General features: G+C 40.7%; 1 protein-coding gene across 2 annotated transcripts; it reads right to left on the bottom strand.

The window, feature by feature from the left end:
• Positions 1–5,856: 5,856 nt before the first annotated feature.
• LOC103039619 (extracellular calcium-sensing receptor-like) lies at positions 5,857–10,768 on the bottom strand. 2 transcript variants are annotated; one of them, XM_007231542.4, is made up of 6 exons: positions 10,202–10,768; positions 9,571–9,859; positions 8,466–9,296; positions 8,008–8,238; positions 7,748–7,871; positions 5,857–7,019 (listed from the first exon to the last, which is right to left on the bottom strand). In XM_007231542.4, exons 1-6 carry the CDS (start codon positions 10,429–10,431, stop codon positions 6,115–6,117), a joined length of 2,610 nt encoding a protein of 869 aa, XP_007231604.3. In that variant the 5' UTR covers positions 10,432–10,768; the 3' UTR covers positions 5,857–6,114. The 2 variants fall into 2 exon arrangements, with proteins under 2 accessions (XP_007231604.3, XP_007231605.4); XM_007231543.4 differs by having other exon boundaries at positions 9,724–9,859; positions 10,202–10,767.
• Positions 10,769–12,609: the final 1,841 nt, after the last annotated feature.

Here is a 12,609-nt window from a genome sequence, read left to right as displayed (position 1 = left end):
ATGGTGTAATCAAATGTATTTGTGTGAACTGAACAAGTGAGCAGCCCTCACTCCTCCACATTGTGTTTCTATCCCATGTACTTTGTGTAGTGCAGTGAAATTACAAACGATTAATCGACCACTGAATTAATTTTGGTAATGCTGGTCAACTGGCCTGGTGATGCTAATTTCTGGTGATGCTAATGCTAATCACATTTCACCTAAAACATACTTTACGCTGGTCTAGAGTCAAGATAAGCAACCTGCTGAACCACCTTGACCAGCTGGTCATGCTGTGTTTTTCTTAGCAGTTCCAAAAGGACTGTCTTGAAGGGCTTCAGCATGTTTGAGGCAATATGAGGAGGTGGAGGAGTGTGTCTTGCAACAACTCAAGCATTCTTGCTTGAACAAATCTGTCAAACAAACCTGGCCAGACGTGCAGGTTCAAAGGAAGTTCGCTAAAGACAAAAACAAACATCTTGGAAAGTTTGATTACATGGCAAATAAACTGTAACATGTGGAATGCAATTTGTGCTGTCAGTCTCTGCTAAAGTATTGCAATTTAAGTAACTAGACATGTTCCAAACTGTCAGGTGAAATATTTATCGTCATATGAATCGCATTCGTGTTTTTCCAATTGTGCTTACTAGCTGTAAGACACCAGCGTATGGCTTTGTGTCAGTCATTTCGACGAAGTCCTTTTACATTTGGAAAGAACATGAAGATAAGAATCGATCAGTGCTTTTAGTCTGTTTGGACAGACTGCACGTTCCTGCAAATCTGCTGCTGCTGTCATCAACCTTCAGCATTACTTTCTGCTTTTTTAATTTTTCACTGAAGTATCTTTGACACGATTTTATATAATCTAAGATTAGCCAATCAAGAAGCTCGAAATAAGTTCCAAGAGTACAACTAAAACAGCTCTCTGTCCTTATGACCCTGAACAGTGTCCAACACTTATAGACTGGAGAGAAAGAAGGATTATAAAGCACAGAAAACACACTGTAAAAAACTATTAAACTCAACCTTTATTAAATCAATTATTTAATTAATTCTTGAATTTTCTCTTAAATTAAAATACTGGACCTTTATTGGACTATTACTTTGTGTGTCTGTAATTCACTATAAAAATGTGTAATTACATATAATTAATGGAAAGGACTCTCTGATATGTCACAACTATGTTCTTTATTCAGAGACCGTATATAGATATAGAATGCTGAATTTTTGCCTTGTAAAATAGCACATTAACACATTAGAGGCAGCTATTAGGTGAAGCGTAAGAATGTAAGAAAACATTTCCTTACCATTGCACCCCCTTCATAAGTCTGGACTGCTGACACAATTCATGTTGTTGCCAAACTCTGACTTTACGATCTGTGTGACAAACATAGAGATTCATCCAATAAGGCTAAGTGCTGAGTTGGGCCAGTTGGACAGTTTTTCTAGAGTAATTCTCTTTCATTCTCATATTATGTAATATTAAGGTTAGCAGCGATAGACAGTAACAAAGTAATAGAAATATGTCACTTTCAATTTATTTCAATTAACTTTCAATTAACAACTTCAATTTATTTAAAAATCAAATGTTTACCTTTTTATTTTTCTAAAAAAGTACATGTATTTCATATTGGCTTATGTATGCCAAAAACAAAATAAGCATTATTCTAGCTCAAATCCACAAAAAACACACAAAAATAAAGGAGACAAAATTTAAATGCAAACAATTTTCACTTAACTCAATATTGTGGGCCATTATGGACCCCTTACTCAGAAAAAATCCTAGGTCTGCCATTGCCCTTACCAAATCCTCAACATTGCTCATTTGAACACACATTTAGGAGATTGCTATATTTATATATATTTATAAAATAGTTAGCTAGTTAGCTTAGTTATCTTGAAACATTGACTGTTTATTTAGAACGCTAACTAGCTAACTAAGCTAACTTACTTAGCTAAGCTAGCTAGCTAACATTCCTTCAGAAAAAAGAGGGAACCACTGTGTTTACCAGTAAATATTCCCATTCTGACTTTCATTGCTAATAATTGGCTCCATTTTTATAAAAAAAAAATAATGAAGTTCAGACAAGAAAGTTAGCTTCTCACTTGCCAGTGTCTATTTAAATGTTCTCTTTCCACCTTAAAAATGCAGAAATGTAGTTAGCTGTATTTAAGTTGGAGCCTTCAACTCCTCAAAGCTGGGTAATGCCAAAGCCAGTTTGAGGAAAGTCTGTGGGTGAGCTCTTAAGTGGAGTTAAACGCTTTAAACATTATGTTTGTGTTTTTTAAACATTTAATATTGTTAATTTTATTATAAAAATGCATATTTTAGTATAAAATAATCAAGCATTTATAAAACCCTGATTTTGCTCAAATGCTCTATGAGACTCGTGAGCACCCTCTAGAGGCCAGACAAACCATGAGGACATTCTGGAGTGGCTATTTCCCTCTGGTGGCTTAAGTTTTATATATTTTTTTCCTAATGTAAAGAGAGAGTGCAGAAATTGTGGTGGGCTAGACTGACAGCCTCTAAAAAAAAAGTTCAACGCTCCAATAAAAAAATCTACGACTGAGAGAAACTGACTGACATGACTCACAGAGTTAGTTAGCTCACGAGCTAACAGCAGCAGGAGTCACAGAGTTATTTAGCTCACAAGCTAACAGCAGCAGGAGTAAGGGAGCTAGTTAGCTTACAAGCTAAAAGCAGCAGGAGTCACAGAGTTAGTTATCTCACAAGCTAACAGCAGCAGCAGTAACAGAGTTAGTTAGCTCACAGCAGCAGGAGTCACAGAACTAGTTAGTTCACAAGCTAACATCAGCAGGAGTAACAGAGCTAGTTAGCTCACAAGCTAACATCAGCAGGAGTCACAGAACTAGTTAGTTCACAAGCTAACAGCAGCAGGAGTGACAGAGCTAGTTAGCTCACAAGCTAACAGCAGCAGGAGTAACAGAGCTAGTTAACTCACAAACTAACAGCAGCAGGAGTCACGGAGTTATTTAGCTCACAAGCTAACAGCAGCAGGAGTCACTGAGTTATTTAGCTCACAAGCTAACAGCAGCAGGAGTAAGGGAGCTAGTTAGCTTACAAGCTAACAGCAGCAGGAGTCACAGAGTTAGTTAGCTCACAAGCTAACAGCAGCAGGAGTAAGGGAGCTAGTTAGCTCACAAGCTCACAGCAGCAGGAGTAACGGAACTAGTTAGCTCACGAGCTAACAGCAGCAGGAGTCACAGAGCTAGTTAGCTCACAGGCTAACAGCAGCAGGAGTCACAGAGTTAGTTCATAAGCTAACAGCAGCAGGAGTAATGGAGCTAGTTAGCTCACAAGCTAACAGCAGCAGGAGTAATGTAGCTAGTTAGCTCACAAGCTAACAGCAGCAGGAGTAATGGAGCTAGTTAGCTTTGGGTCAGTAACACTCTTCTGTTTATTTACAATCAGCATAAATTACCAGTGTTTGCTTAGGCCTGAATGTAACTAGGAGAATCTGTACCAGGTTTGCCTGGCACCCGCCCAAGATCGCTATTGGCGGTATCAAAATCGGTCCCAAAAACACTGATCGGTCCATCTCTAATAAAAACAGTTGATGCATAAAGAAAAATAATGGGATTGTTAGGTGGTGTTAGACAGGTTGAGTTGTTTTTAACCCTGTTTTACAATGTATATAAAACTAAAGACCCTGTGAAAAAAACCTTTTAAAGGGTGTTCTGATCATTTGTGTTTTCAATCTATTTATGTACTCAGTTAATTTTTTTTATGTGTAAATTATTCAAAATTAAATAAAAGCACCAAAGTAAACAATTTTAATCAAATTGAAATGTGGAGAAAATGTCATATTTATGACATACAGCATTGTTTTGTAACGTTAAAGATTTAGACTCTAGACGTCTTAGTATACTGTTTTTTTTGTTTGTTGATTACGGTCAAACCTCATAATCAACAAGGATGGAAAATACTAATATAATCAGCCGTACCTAATCAGTCAGCTGGAGCGGAGCGTGTGGATGGAGCCGTTAGCATGTGCTTGTTATTGCTGTATTCAGTGAGTTTTTAATTAGCCTGTAGCAGCTGCCCATTAACTGAGGTGCTCTAAGGGACAATGCCTGGGCTCCTCTGAGAGATCACAAAGCAGTGAGACAGGGCTAACACTTCACGGACTGTCAGGGCCTTCAGATGACTGTTAGGCCTGACAGAGAGAGAAATATAGACAGTATGTCTGTGCATATGCGTTTGCAAAAGTTAGTGATTGGTAGAAAAATAGTAAAAGGAATAGTCACAACATCAGTTTCTGTTGGTAGAAAAGTATGATTTTCACTAAAATGAAAAGTTACAGAGATAGAATATTGAACCGTACAAACTCTTCTCAACAACACCTCTTAGTGGTCATCCAGTAAACGTGCACATATGTAAGAAATGCTCACTGACTGATTGACATTGCTAATATTACAACAAATAATGCTATAATTGCTGTGCTTTACTATGCTATATAAATATATATTTTTATCAAATATAAACCTCTAAATAAAAATAGATTTAAGTTTATTTATTGGGAAATAAATAAATCATATTTAAAAGAGAATATACTTTGTGGTAACACTTATCACAGTAAGGGTACATTAATTAACAGTACTTGCAACAATTTTACAACTAATTATTATCACAAATAATAATGATTTAAATCATTATTATTTACAACATTCTTAAGCATAAACATTTAGTTAACATTATTAATGTCTTAATTTGTGTCTATTAATTATTTGTTGAAATATTACTTAAGCACCCATGTATTAGTAATGTCAAAGTACTGTTGACAGTGATTACCCAGATGTTCTGCCCTATCTTTATTGCATTACTGTTTATGCAAAATTTTAAAAGGTTTGAACAAGTTTTAATATTTATTTAATAATACTGCAATTACACACTACAATAAAACTATCTTCCTCCTATTGTCTAGTAATTCTGATTTTAAAATAGCAACTTCGTATTAAACACAAAATTATAACATATATTTTAATCTAACAGTTCATTTCCGTTTACCGTGATCTGAAGCACCAGCACTACACTTAAAATCTATGACGTACACCAGCCTTTAGGTTAAATAAAGTCCCTTTAATGCGGGGAAAAAAGAGACATTTTGTCAGTACTCTTCAGGTGTTGCCTAGCCTAAGGCTGTCTATTGAAGCCTGTGGAGTAATGCCCCATTAAAGGCTGTTTAGTGGCATTTGGGAGCAGTTCATAACTGTAAACGCTGCAGGCATCTTCACAGAGACAGAGTAAGAATAAAGATGTTGTTTTGTGGCTCTGGGCTATTTCTCCTGCTTAATCCTGTCTAATAGTATCAGGAGATTGTTGCTGTTCTCCCAGGAGCAGTTCAGTAGACCACAGGGCACTGTGAAGGATTGCTGCTGATGCAGAAAGAAGATTTATAGTATGACAAGAAGTGACCCTTTTATTCAAAACCAACAGAGTTCATGTGGATTTTAAATAAACCTCTCAGTTACTACTTGAATTACTTTTGATGAGACAATATGCATAGTTACATAAATGAAGTGTAAAAATGCTTTTATAGCTTCATCTTTGAATACATTTGAATTATTTAAAAACCCTGGATCCCTTTTAATATGCATATTAATGATTGTCCTCAACTCTTGTGTAGTTTCATCCTTTTTGTTCTGGGCTGTGTGTGGAATTCTGTCTTACTGAGAGAGCTCACTTGAACATCAGTGCTCTCTGGTGGTGAAAACAGGAAGGAAGCACTTGTTTTATAAATAGGCCTAGTAATGGTCTCCTTTTTATTCTAGCTAATCAGCCATTTATGTACTCATTGTTCACATGAAGTAATTATAAATAAATATGAAGTTCAGTCATGAAAGAGATCAGCATTTTAAAATACACACTTTTATTTTTTCCCCTCCTGTGTTCAGTAAAGTACAGTATTTAGAGTAGTGATCACCAACCCTCTTCCTGGAGATCTACCTTCATACAGGTTCCACCTCCAACACAAATCTATCACACCTCATTTAGCAAACAGCAGATTTCTGGATTCAATAATCAGATTAGTCAAGTGGACTGAATTTAGGTTTGAAACTAAAGTCAACAGGATAGTAGATCTTCGTCAGGAGTGATGAGCTGCTCTATGATCACCTGACTTTCTGAGACATGAGATACTTTTTGGTATTCTTCTCAGGCATAAAGATGATGATGTAACATTTGGGGGCAAAAATGCACAGAAGTACCCCAAAACTAGAGGCTAAAATAGCAAATATCTCCACAGCTACAGTGAACTTCCCAGGAGAGCTGACGTAAGCTGGGATGTAGGCGATCCAAACTGCACAGAATATGAGCATGCTGAATGTGATGAACTTAGCTTCATTAAAGTTACCTGGAAGCTTCCGAGCCAGAAAGGCCAGGATGAAGCAAAAGACGGCGAGGCAGCCGATGTAGCCGAGCACACAGCAGAACAACGCCACAGAGCCCAGGTGACATTCTAGAATAATCCGGTCTCTGTACAGCCAGTTGTTCTTCACTGGATAAGGCGGGGCCGTGGTTAACCAAGCCACACAGATGGCACACTGTAAGGCCCAGCACAGGAACACGCCCATTCGCTGCTGAGGGGGCCGGAACCAGCGTGCAGTGTTGTCGCCGGGCAGAGTGGCCCTGAAGGCCATGAGGACCACCAGAGTTTTGCTCAGCAGGCAAGAGAGGCATAGGGCAAAGGTCAAACCGAAAGCCGTGCGTCTGAGTGGGCAGGCCCAGCGTGACGGTTGGCCCAGGAAGGTGAGGGCACACAGGAAGCAGAAAGTGAGAGACAGCAGCAGAAGGAAACTCAGCTCAGAGTTGTTGGCACGGACCAGGGGCGTGTCACGGTGACGGAGGAAAATAACAGCCACGCTAGAGGTAGCAACAACGCCCACGATGGCTGTGGCTGCCAGGGCCATCCCGAAACCCTCGGTGTAGGACAGGAACTCAATCTGTTTCTCCACACAGCTGTTACGCTGTGGATTGGACCAGAGGTCCTCAGGGCAGGACGTGCACTCCGACTGGTCTGAGAAAAACACAAAACAGGCAGGAAGAGGGAATGTTAACTAAGGAAACACGTCCAATAAATTCAGAACTTGGCACTGGGTTTAGGGTTTGTCTGTTTCAATATGTATAGAACAAAAAAACATTATATCAGCTGATATATCAACAGTTTATCAACTGATGTAAGAATCACTGGACAGGCCTACGTTCAGCTTATGCTTGGCCGACATCCACACTTTTTTCACTTGGTGGGAGGGTAGGCAGTAAAAAAGATCTTTTTCACTTTTAATTAAACATATCTGTGTGTTTCTTGGATACATGGATGCAGAGATGTATAGTAACAAATTAGAACTACTTCACTACTGTATTTAAGTGCTAAAATGCTGTATCAGTACATATTTTCCATGAGTTTAATACTTTGATACGTTTTATGTGTTGCATTGTTACTCGTTACAGTTATAAAAATGTTATGAATTATTCCAAACCCATATCATCACTAAAGCCAGAGTGGTAGATGCTCTGCACTGTCACCAGATTTGATGAACCTGCGTAAGTGATTTAAACGATCAAGCTGATCTTATTAGAAGATGGAAATAGAAAAATATTGTAATAAATTATTGTAATAGTAAAATATACTTTTGCTATTAAACTTTTTTTTTATTATTGCCTCCTTCAGTTTATTGTAGCACCCTTCTGAATTAGCTGAAGCAGGCAAGACTTAACATTGTTCTCCACGACTCATCTGATTACCTATGCTGTTGCTGATGCTCCCCTCAGCACAGGGCACACAATCATAGCAGCAGAGAGGCTGGCCTTTACGTGTGGCCTTCCTGTAGCCGGGCAGACAGCTTGCTGAGCACACAGACACAGGCACCTTAGTAAAGGAGATGGAAGTAGGGGACGATTAGTGGAGAATTAACCTATTGAGCTTAGTATTCTATAAAATGTCTCTTATTAAAATAACTAAATTGAAATTAATCTTAGTGCACAAAAACTGTCAGTAATTTTACCGTCTTGGATCCATCATGCCACACAATGTTCTCCTCATAGAGAACTAGCTGCTGCTCAGTTGGAAGGTAGGAGTCGAATCGTCCGATTTTAACAATCTCCAGTGGCCTGCCCTCTGCTCCCTTGTGCCAGTTTACAATATCATACGACCCCGCTGCGTTCCCAAACTCATCAAAATATACCGAGTCCCCAAACTCGTTGGTGAAGTTCACTTTCTTTAGGTAGGGAATCACCTAGCAAACAGAAAAAAGAAAATTGTAGCAACATTTTACTATAATATAATTTAAAAAACAACAACAACCTGTATTAATGGTAAAAAATATTTACATATTAAATGTGCCATCACATATGGACCTGCTATTGTATTAAGTTAAACTATGTAAAAACAAAATGTCTGTTTTTAAGCATGTTAAGAATTTGACATGGGGTCCACAAACATTTGCTCTGGGGTTTGTTATACCTGCCAGGGCTGCAGGTTATAGATATCTGGACACTGCTGCTGCTTATCAGAACTGCCCCCTTCCTTCTGGCACATAAGCAGGTTGTGTAGTGCATGTGCTACAGCATAGACTGCCTTGTGCAGGTTATACGTCACTCGGAGTTGGGACACATCATTGTAGATGGTGTCAGTGTCCTCGATCCTCTCCTGTCCGGTGCAGGTTCGGTTATAGTGCTCAAGATCTCCCATACCGAGTGGTAAGTCTTTATTAAAGGAGCACTGGAACTGTATTTCCCAGAATTCTCTAGCAGAAGGGTTATACGGTTCAGCCAAAGGTTGCAGATTTTGGAGGAATTTTTTGAGGCCGGGGATGTCAGCCCTGCGGATGGCGAAACCGATAGTGCCACTGAGATTGGGGTAGCCAGAGGAGATGAGAGTGGAAGTTACCCACGCTTCACTGGCAACCCACTGCCTGTCTGTTACATTCTGCCTGATCATCTCTTCAATCACAGGCTGAATGTCTTCCTCAAGGGAGAAAGCCACCAGCACACGTGCTGTGGAGTCTTTAATTATCTTCACTAATTTCTCGAGTTGCTGCTGAGTGGGTACTTTGGGAATAATGGCCTGGAAAGATGTGCACAGGCCCAGACGAGTCACCTCAGCGAGGAAGATTTCCAAGGCAGTTCGCCCATAGGCGTCGTCACCCCCCATTGCGCCTATCCATGTCCAACCAAGGTGCTTGACGAGGCGGGCAAGAGCACTGGCCTGATACGCATCACTGGGGATTGTACGGAAGAAGTATGGGAACTTCTTTTTATCGCTCAGGCAGGCACATGAGGCAAAATAGCTAACCTGGGAATATTAAAGGAGAGAAAAACAGAGAGAGAGAGAGAGAGAGAGAGGATGTTTTCAAGACAAACAACAAAGAATCCTAAGCTTCATATCTTTTGGCACTATTTAAAAAACACCAAATGCATGAACATAACCATTGCATGATAAACAGAAATTATGAAGGGCAAACATTTCCAGTTACATATAAAAAAAAAGAGAAAATCATATAGAACAGGCTAACAATAAATGTTTTCACAATATGCACATTCGAGCACACAGTTAATTTGCATCTCACTAGTGGGACTTTAAACAGATTGAGCAGTCTGGAGATGCCCATAGACAGGCTGGATGACGGGTCTCCTATAATTAAAGGAATGGGGGGAGATGAGCACGCTCCTGTACTGTTCCTCTTCAGGGATTGAGAGACCACAGACAAAGATGATCTTACAGACTGTGCCACCATCCAGCAATGGTCATACAGCCTGTATCCCAGCGTAATGTTTGGCAGCAGGTTAGGGTTTCTGTTGATCTCCTCAATGAAGTAGATCATGGCCTGAGACCAACGGAACGAACGAAGGTTAAACCTGGAGCAACAGGACAATCAAAAGCAGACAACAAAGTTAGTTGTTATTAAAATTAATTAATATGAATTGTTATTACTATAACAAAAATATATAATATAGAATATCATATAACATTAGGTCTGTTGACATGATCAGTGGGTATTCCTTAATTAATACAGGCAATAGCTATGCTTATTCTATGTGCAAATCCAGACATTTAACAACATGTATCAAAAATAACAAGATGAGCATTATATTTTCAGACAGGTTGCATAATTAAACATTGTGGCAGATTCAGAAATTTAGAACACAGCAAAGCCAGAGTATGTTCATCAAGGAATTTTATCCAGCGGTTGTCTTTACCCCTTGCATCTTGTTTTGCCTGGTGCACTCTCAAAGCTCAGCTCCTGAGGAACATCCTGAGAGTGGATGGGAAAATATCCAGCCAGAATTATCTGGCCCTCCTTTTGGAAAACTCCAGAGTCCAGGTCTGCCCAGCGTTCACATTCTATCTCAGAGGCAGAATGTTCAGGGCACAAGAGAATAAGCAGCAGCAGCATCAGCAGAAGTGTTGTGACCTGGAGGAGCTGCATGTCCTGATCGTCAGGTCACATCGGAGGCCCGCACAGAGTTTAGTATGGAGAGCAGCAGTGACTGGAGATTTATAGAGGGAGATTAATGAAAAGCCCCTCTGTAGGGAAATTAAACAATGGGCTGAGTTATGCACTGAAGCAAGGACACGCATGCGTGCATGAGTTCCGTACTCCTGTACTCCTGACATTAAATGTTTAATTTTTTTCTCGCTAAATGGTTCTGCCTTTGGAGTGGGCAGCTTATGTTGCACTCGTTAGAATGAATCCTCTCACTCAGAAAACAGGTTCTGTTCCTGTTCAAATTATTGAGGGCTGAGCTATATGGGTCGACCAGAATATCTGGTTCTTTGGTGCTTTTCAGTGAACCTGCCCGCACCAGTTTGCACCCGTTTTAGTGGAATCAAGGATATGACACAGAATTACATCATCAACAGAGGAAGTTGATCATGCTTGAAAGGAAGGCAGTCATGCAGCTCGCTATCAGCTACCGGAGCCCAGAGAGAGCAGCATTGGCCTTGCTGTTTCTGGGTGGGTAGATGGCGCTCTTTCCCCTCATCACTCCTAGGGTGATGTTGGTCGGCTAAAAGCGTCTGTGAGCTGCTTTATCGGAGGCGAGTCACTGCACTTTCCTCTGAGCACGCTGGCTACTCGGTAATGCTACTATAGTACAATTGACATAGCCTGCTTAAAATACACAGTAGTAAATACCAGAGTAAACTGATTACCAATATGAGCCAGGATTCTTTGCCATTTCTTAAAATACTTATTAGGTGTCCCTATCAGCCTAAAAGAGAGTCTTTAATAGGACGCCACTAACTCGTACCATTCACTTAAAGCCTGGATTTAATCAGAATTATAGTCTGTCAAGGAAATCAAAGGACTTGGACCTCCCAAAACGTATAGGCTGGGCAAATAGGGACACTGTACCCCAAATGTCCCTTCAATAGCTCCATGTAGCTGCAACACAATGAATTAACATGCTTTCCAAAGAACACCTTAAGCAGATTGAGCAGTCTTTTAAGTTTGCTCTAAAAGAAGACTCGGCTCCCCGCAGGGCATTTAGCGACTCGCGGCGAAGACTTGGCTCCACACAGTGTCGGGAGCACACAGACACAGGCACCTGAGTAAAGGAGATGGAAGTAGGGGAAGATTAGTGGAGAATTAACCTCTTGAATCCCAGGCTTAGTATAATCTAATTAAAATATCTAAATTGAAATAAATCTCAGTGCACAAGAACAGTCAGTAATTTTACAGTCTTGGATCCATCATGCCACACAATGTTCTCCTCATAGAGAACTAGCTGCTGCCCAGTTGGAAGGTAGGAGTCGAATCGTCCGATTTTAACAATCTCCAGTGGCCTGCCCTCTGCTCCCCTCGGCTCCCTGCAGTTAGTTTAGCGACTTGTGGCGAAGACTCGGCTCCCCGCGGAGCGTTTAGCAACTCGTGGCAAAGACTCGGCACCCCGCGGAGCGTTTAGCGACTTGTGGCGAAGACTCTGCCCTCCACGAAGCGTTTAGCGACTCGCGACGTAGACTTGTCTCCCCGTGGAGCTTTTAGCGACTTGTGGCAAAGACTCGGCTCCCCGCGGAGTGTTTAGCGACTCGTGGCGAAAAATCGGCTCCCAGCGGAGCGTTTTGCAACTTGCGGGGAAGACACTGCTCCCCGCGAAGTGTTTAGCGACTCGTGGCGAAGACTCGTTTTGAAGACTCGGCTCCCCGTGAAGTGTTTAGCGACATGTGGCGAAGACTCGGCTCCCTGCGGAGCGTTTTGCGACTCGTGGCAAAGACTCGGCTCCCCATGGAGCGGCTCCAGAAGTCTGTCAATAGTCCTCTCGGCCAGTTTACTAGTCAGGATGTACCAGTGTTGCAACTACTTTATCTATCACCTAAAGACCTTATCTAGAATATTTGCATCACAGTTATTAAGAGAAATTGGTCGATAACTCTGACAGTTGTGTGGGTCCTTACCCTTCTTGAGGATGATAGAGATTAATGCCTCAGATAAGGTTGGAAGAAGGAAGCCATTTGTGAAGGATTCTTTATACATATTCATTAAATAGGGAGTTAATTCCTTACAATACGTCTTGTAAAATTCTACTGTAAACCCATCTGAGCCAGGTGATTTGCCAGTGGTTAAGAGTGCAATCGCATCTACAATTTCCTCCTCAGAAATGGGTTT

Source organism: Astyanax mexicanus, chromosome 9, assembly GCF_023375975.1.
Source record: "Astyanax mexicanus isolate ESR-SI-001 chromosome 9, AstMex3_surface, whole genome shotgun sequence".
Taxonomy (NCBI): domain Eukaryota; kingdom Metazoa; phylum Chordata; class Actinopteri; order Characiformes; family Acestrorhamphidae; genus Astyanax; species Astyanax mexicanus.
Note: the sequence above shows the minus strand (reverse complement) of the source record. Positions and strands in the feature narration are given on the sequence as shown.

Excerpts from the sequence above, each read along its gene's own strand:
- LOC103039619 (XM_007231542.4), bottom strand. The coding sequence starts at position 10,431 with ATGCAGCTCCTCCAGGTCACAACACTTCTGCTGATGCTGCTGCTGCTT. Across the intron at positions 9,860-10,201 it reads GGCAAAACAAGATGCAAGGG|GTTTAACCTTCGTTCGTTCC; the intron begins GTAAAGACAACC and ends CTGTTGCTCCAG. Across the intron at positions 9,297-9,570 it reads ATCTGTTTAAAGTCCCACTA|GTTAGCTATTTTGCCTCATG; the intron begins GTGAGATGCAAA and ends TAATATTCCCAG.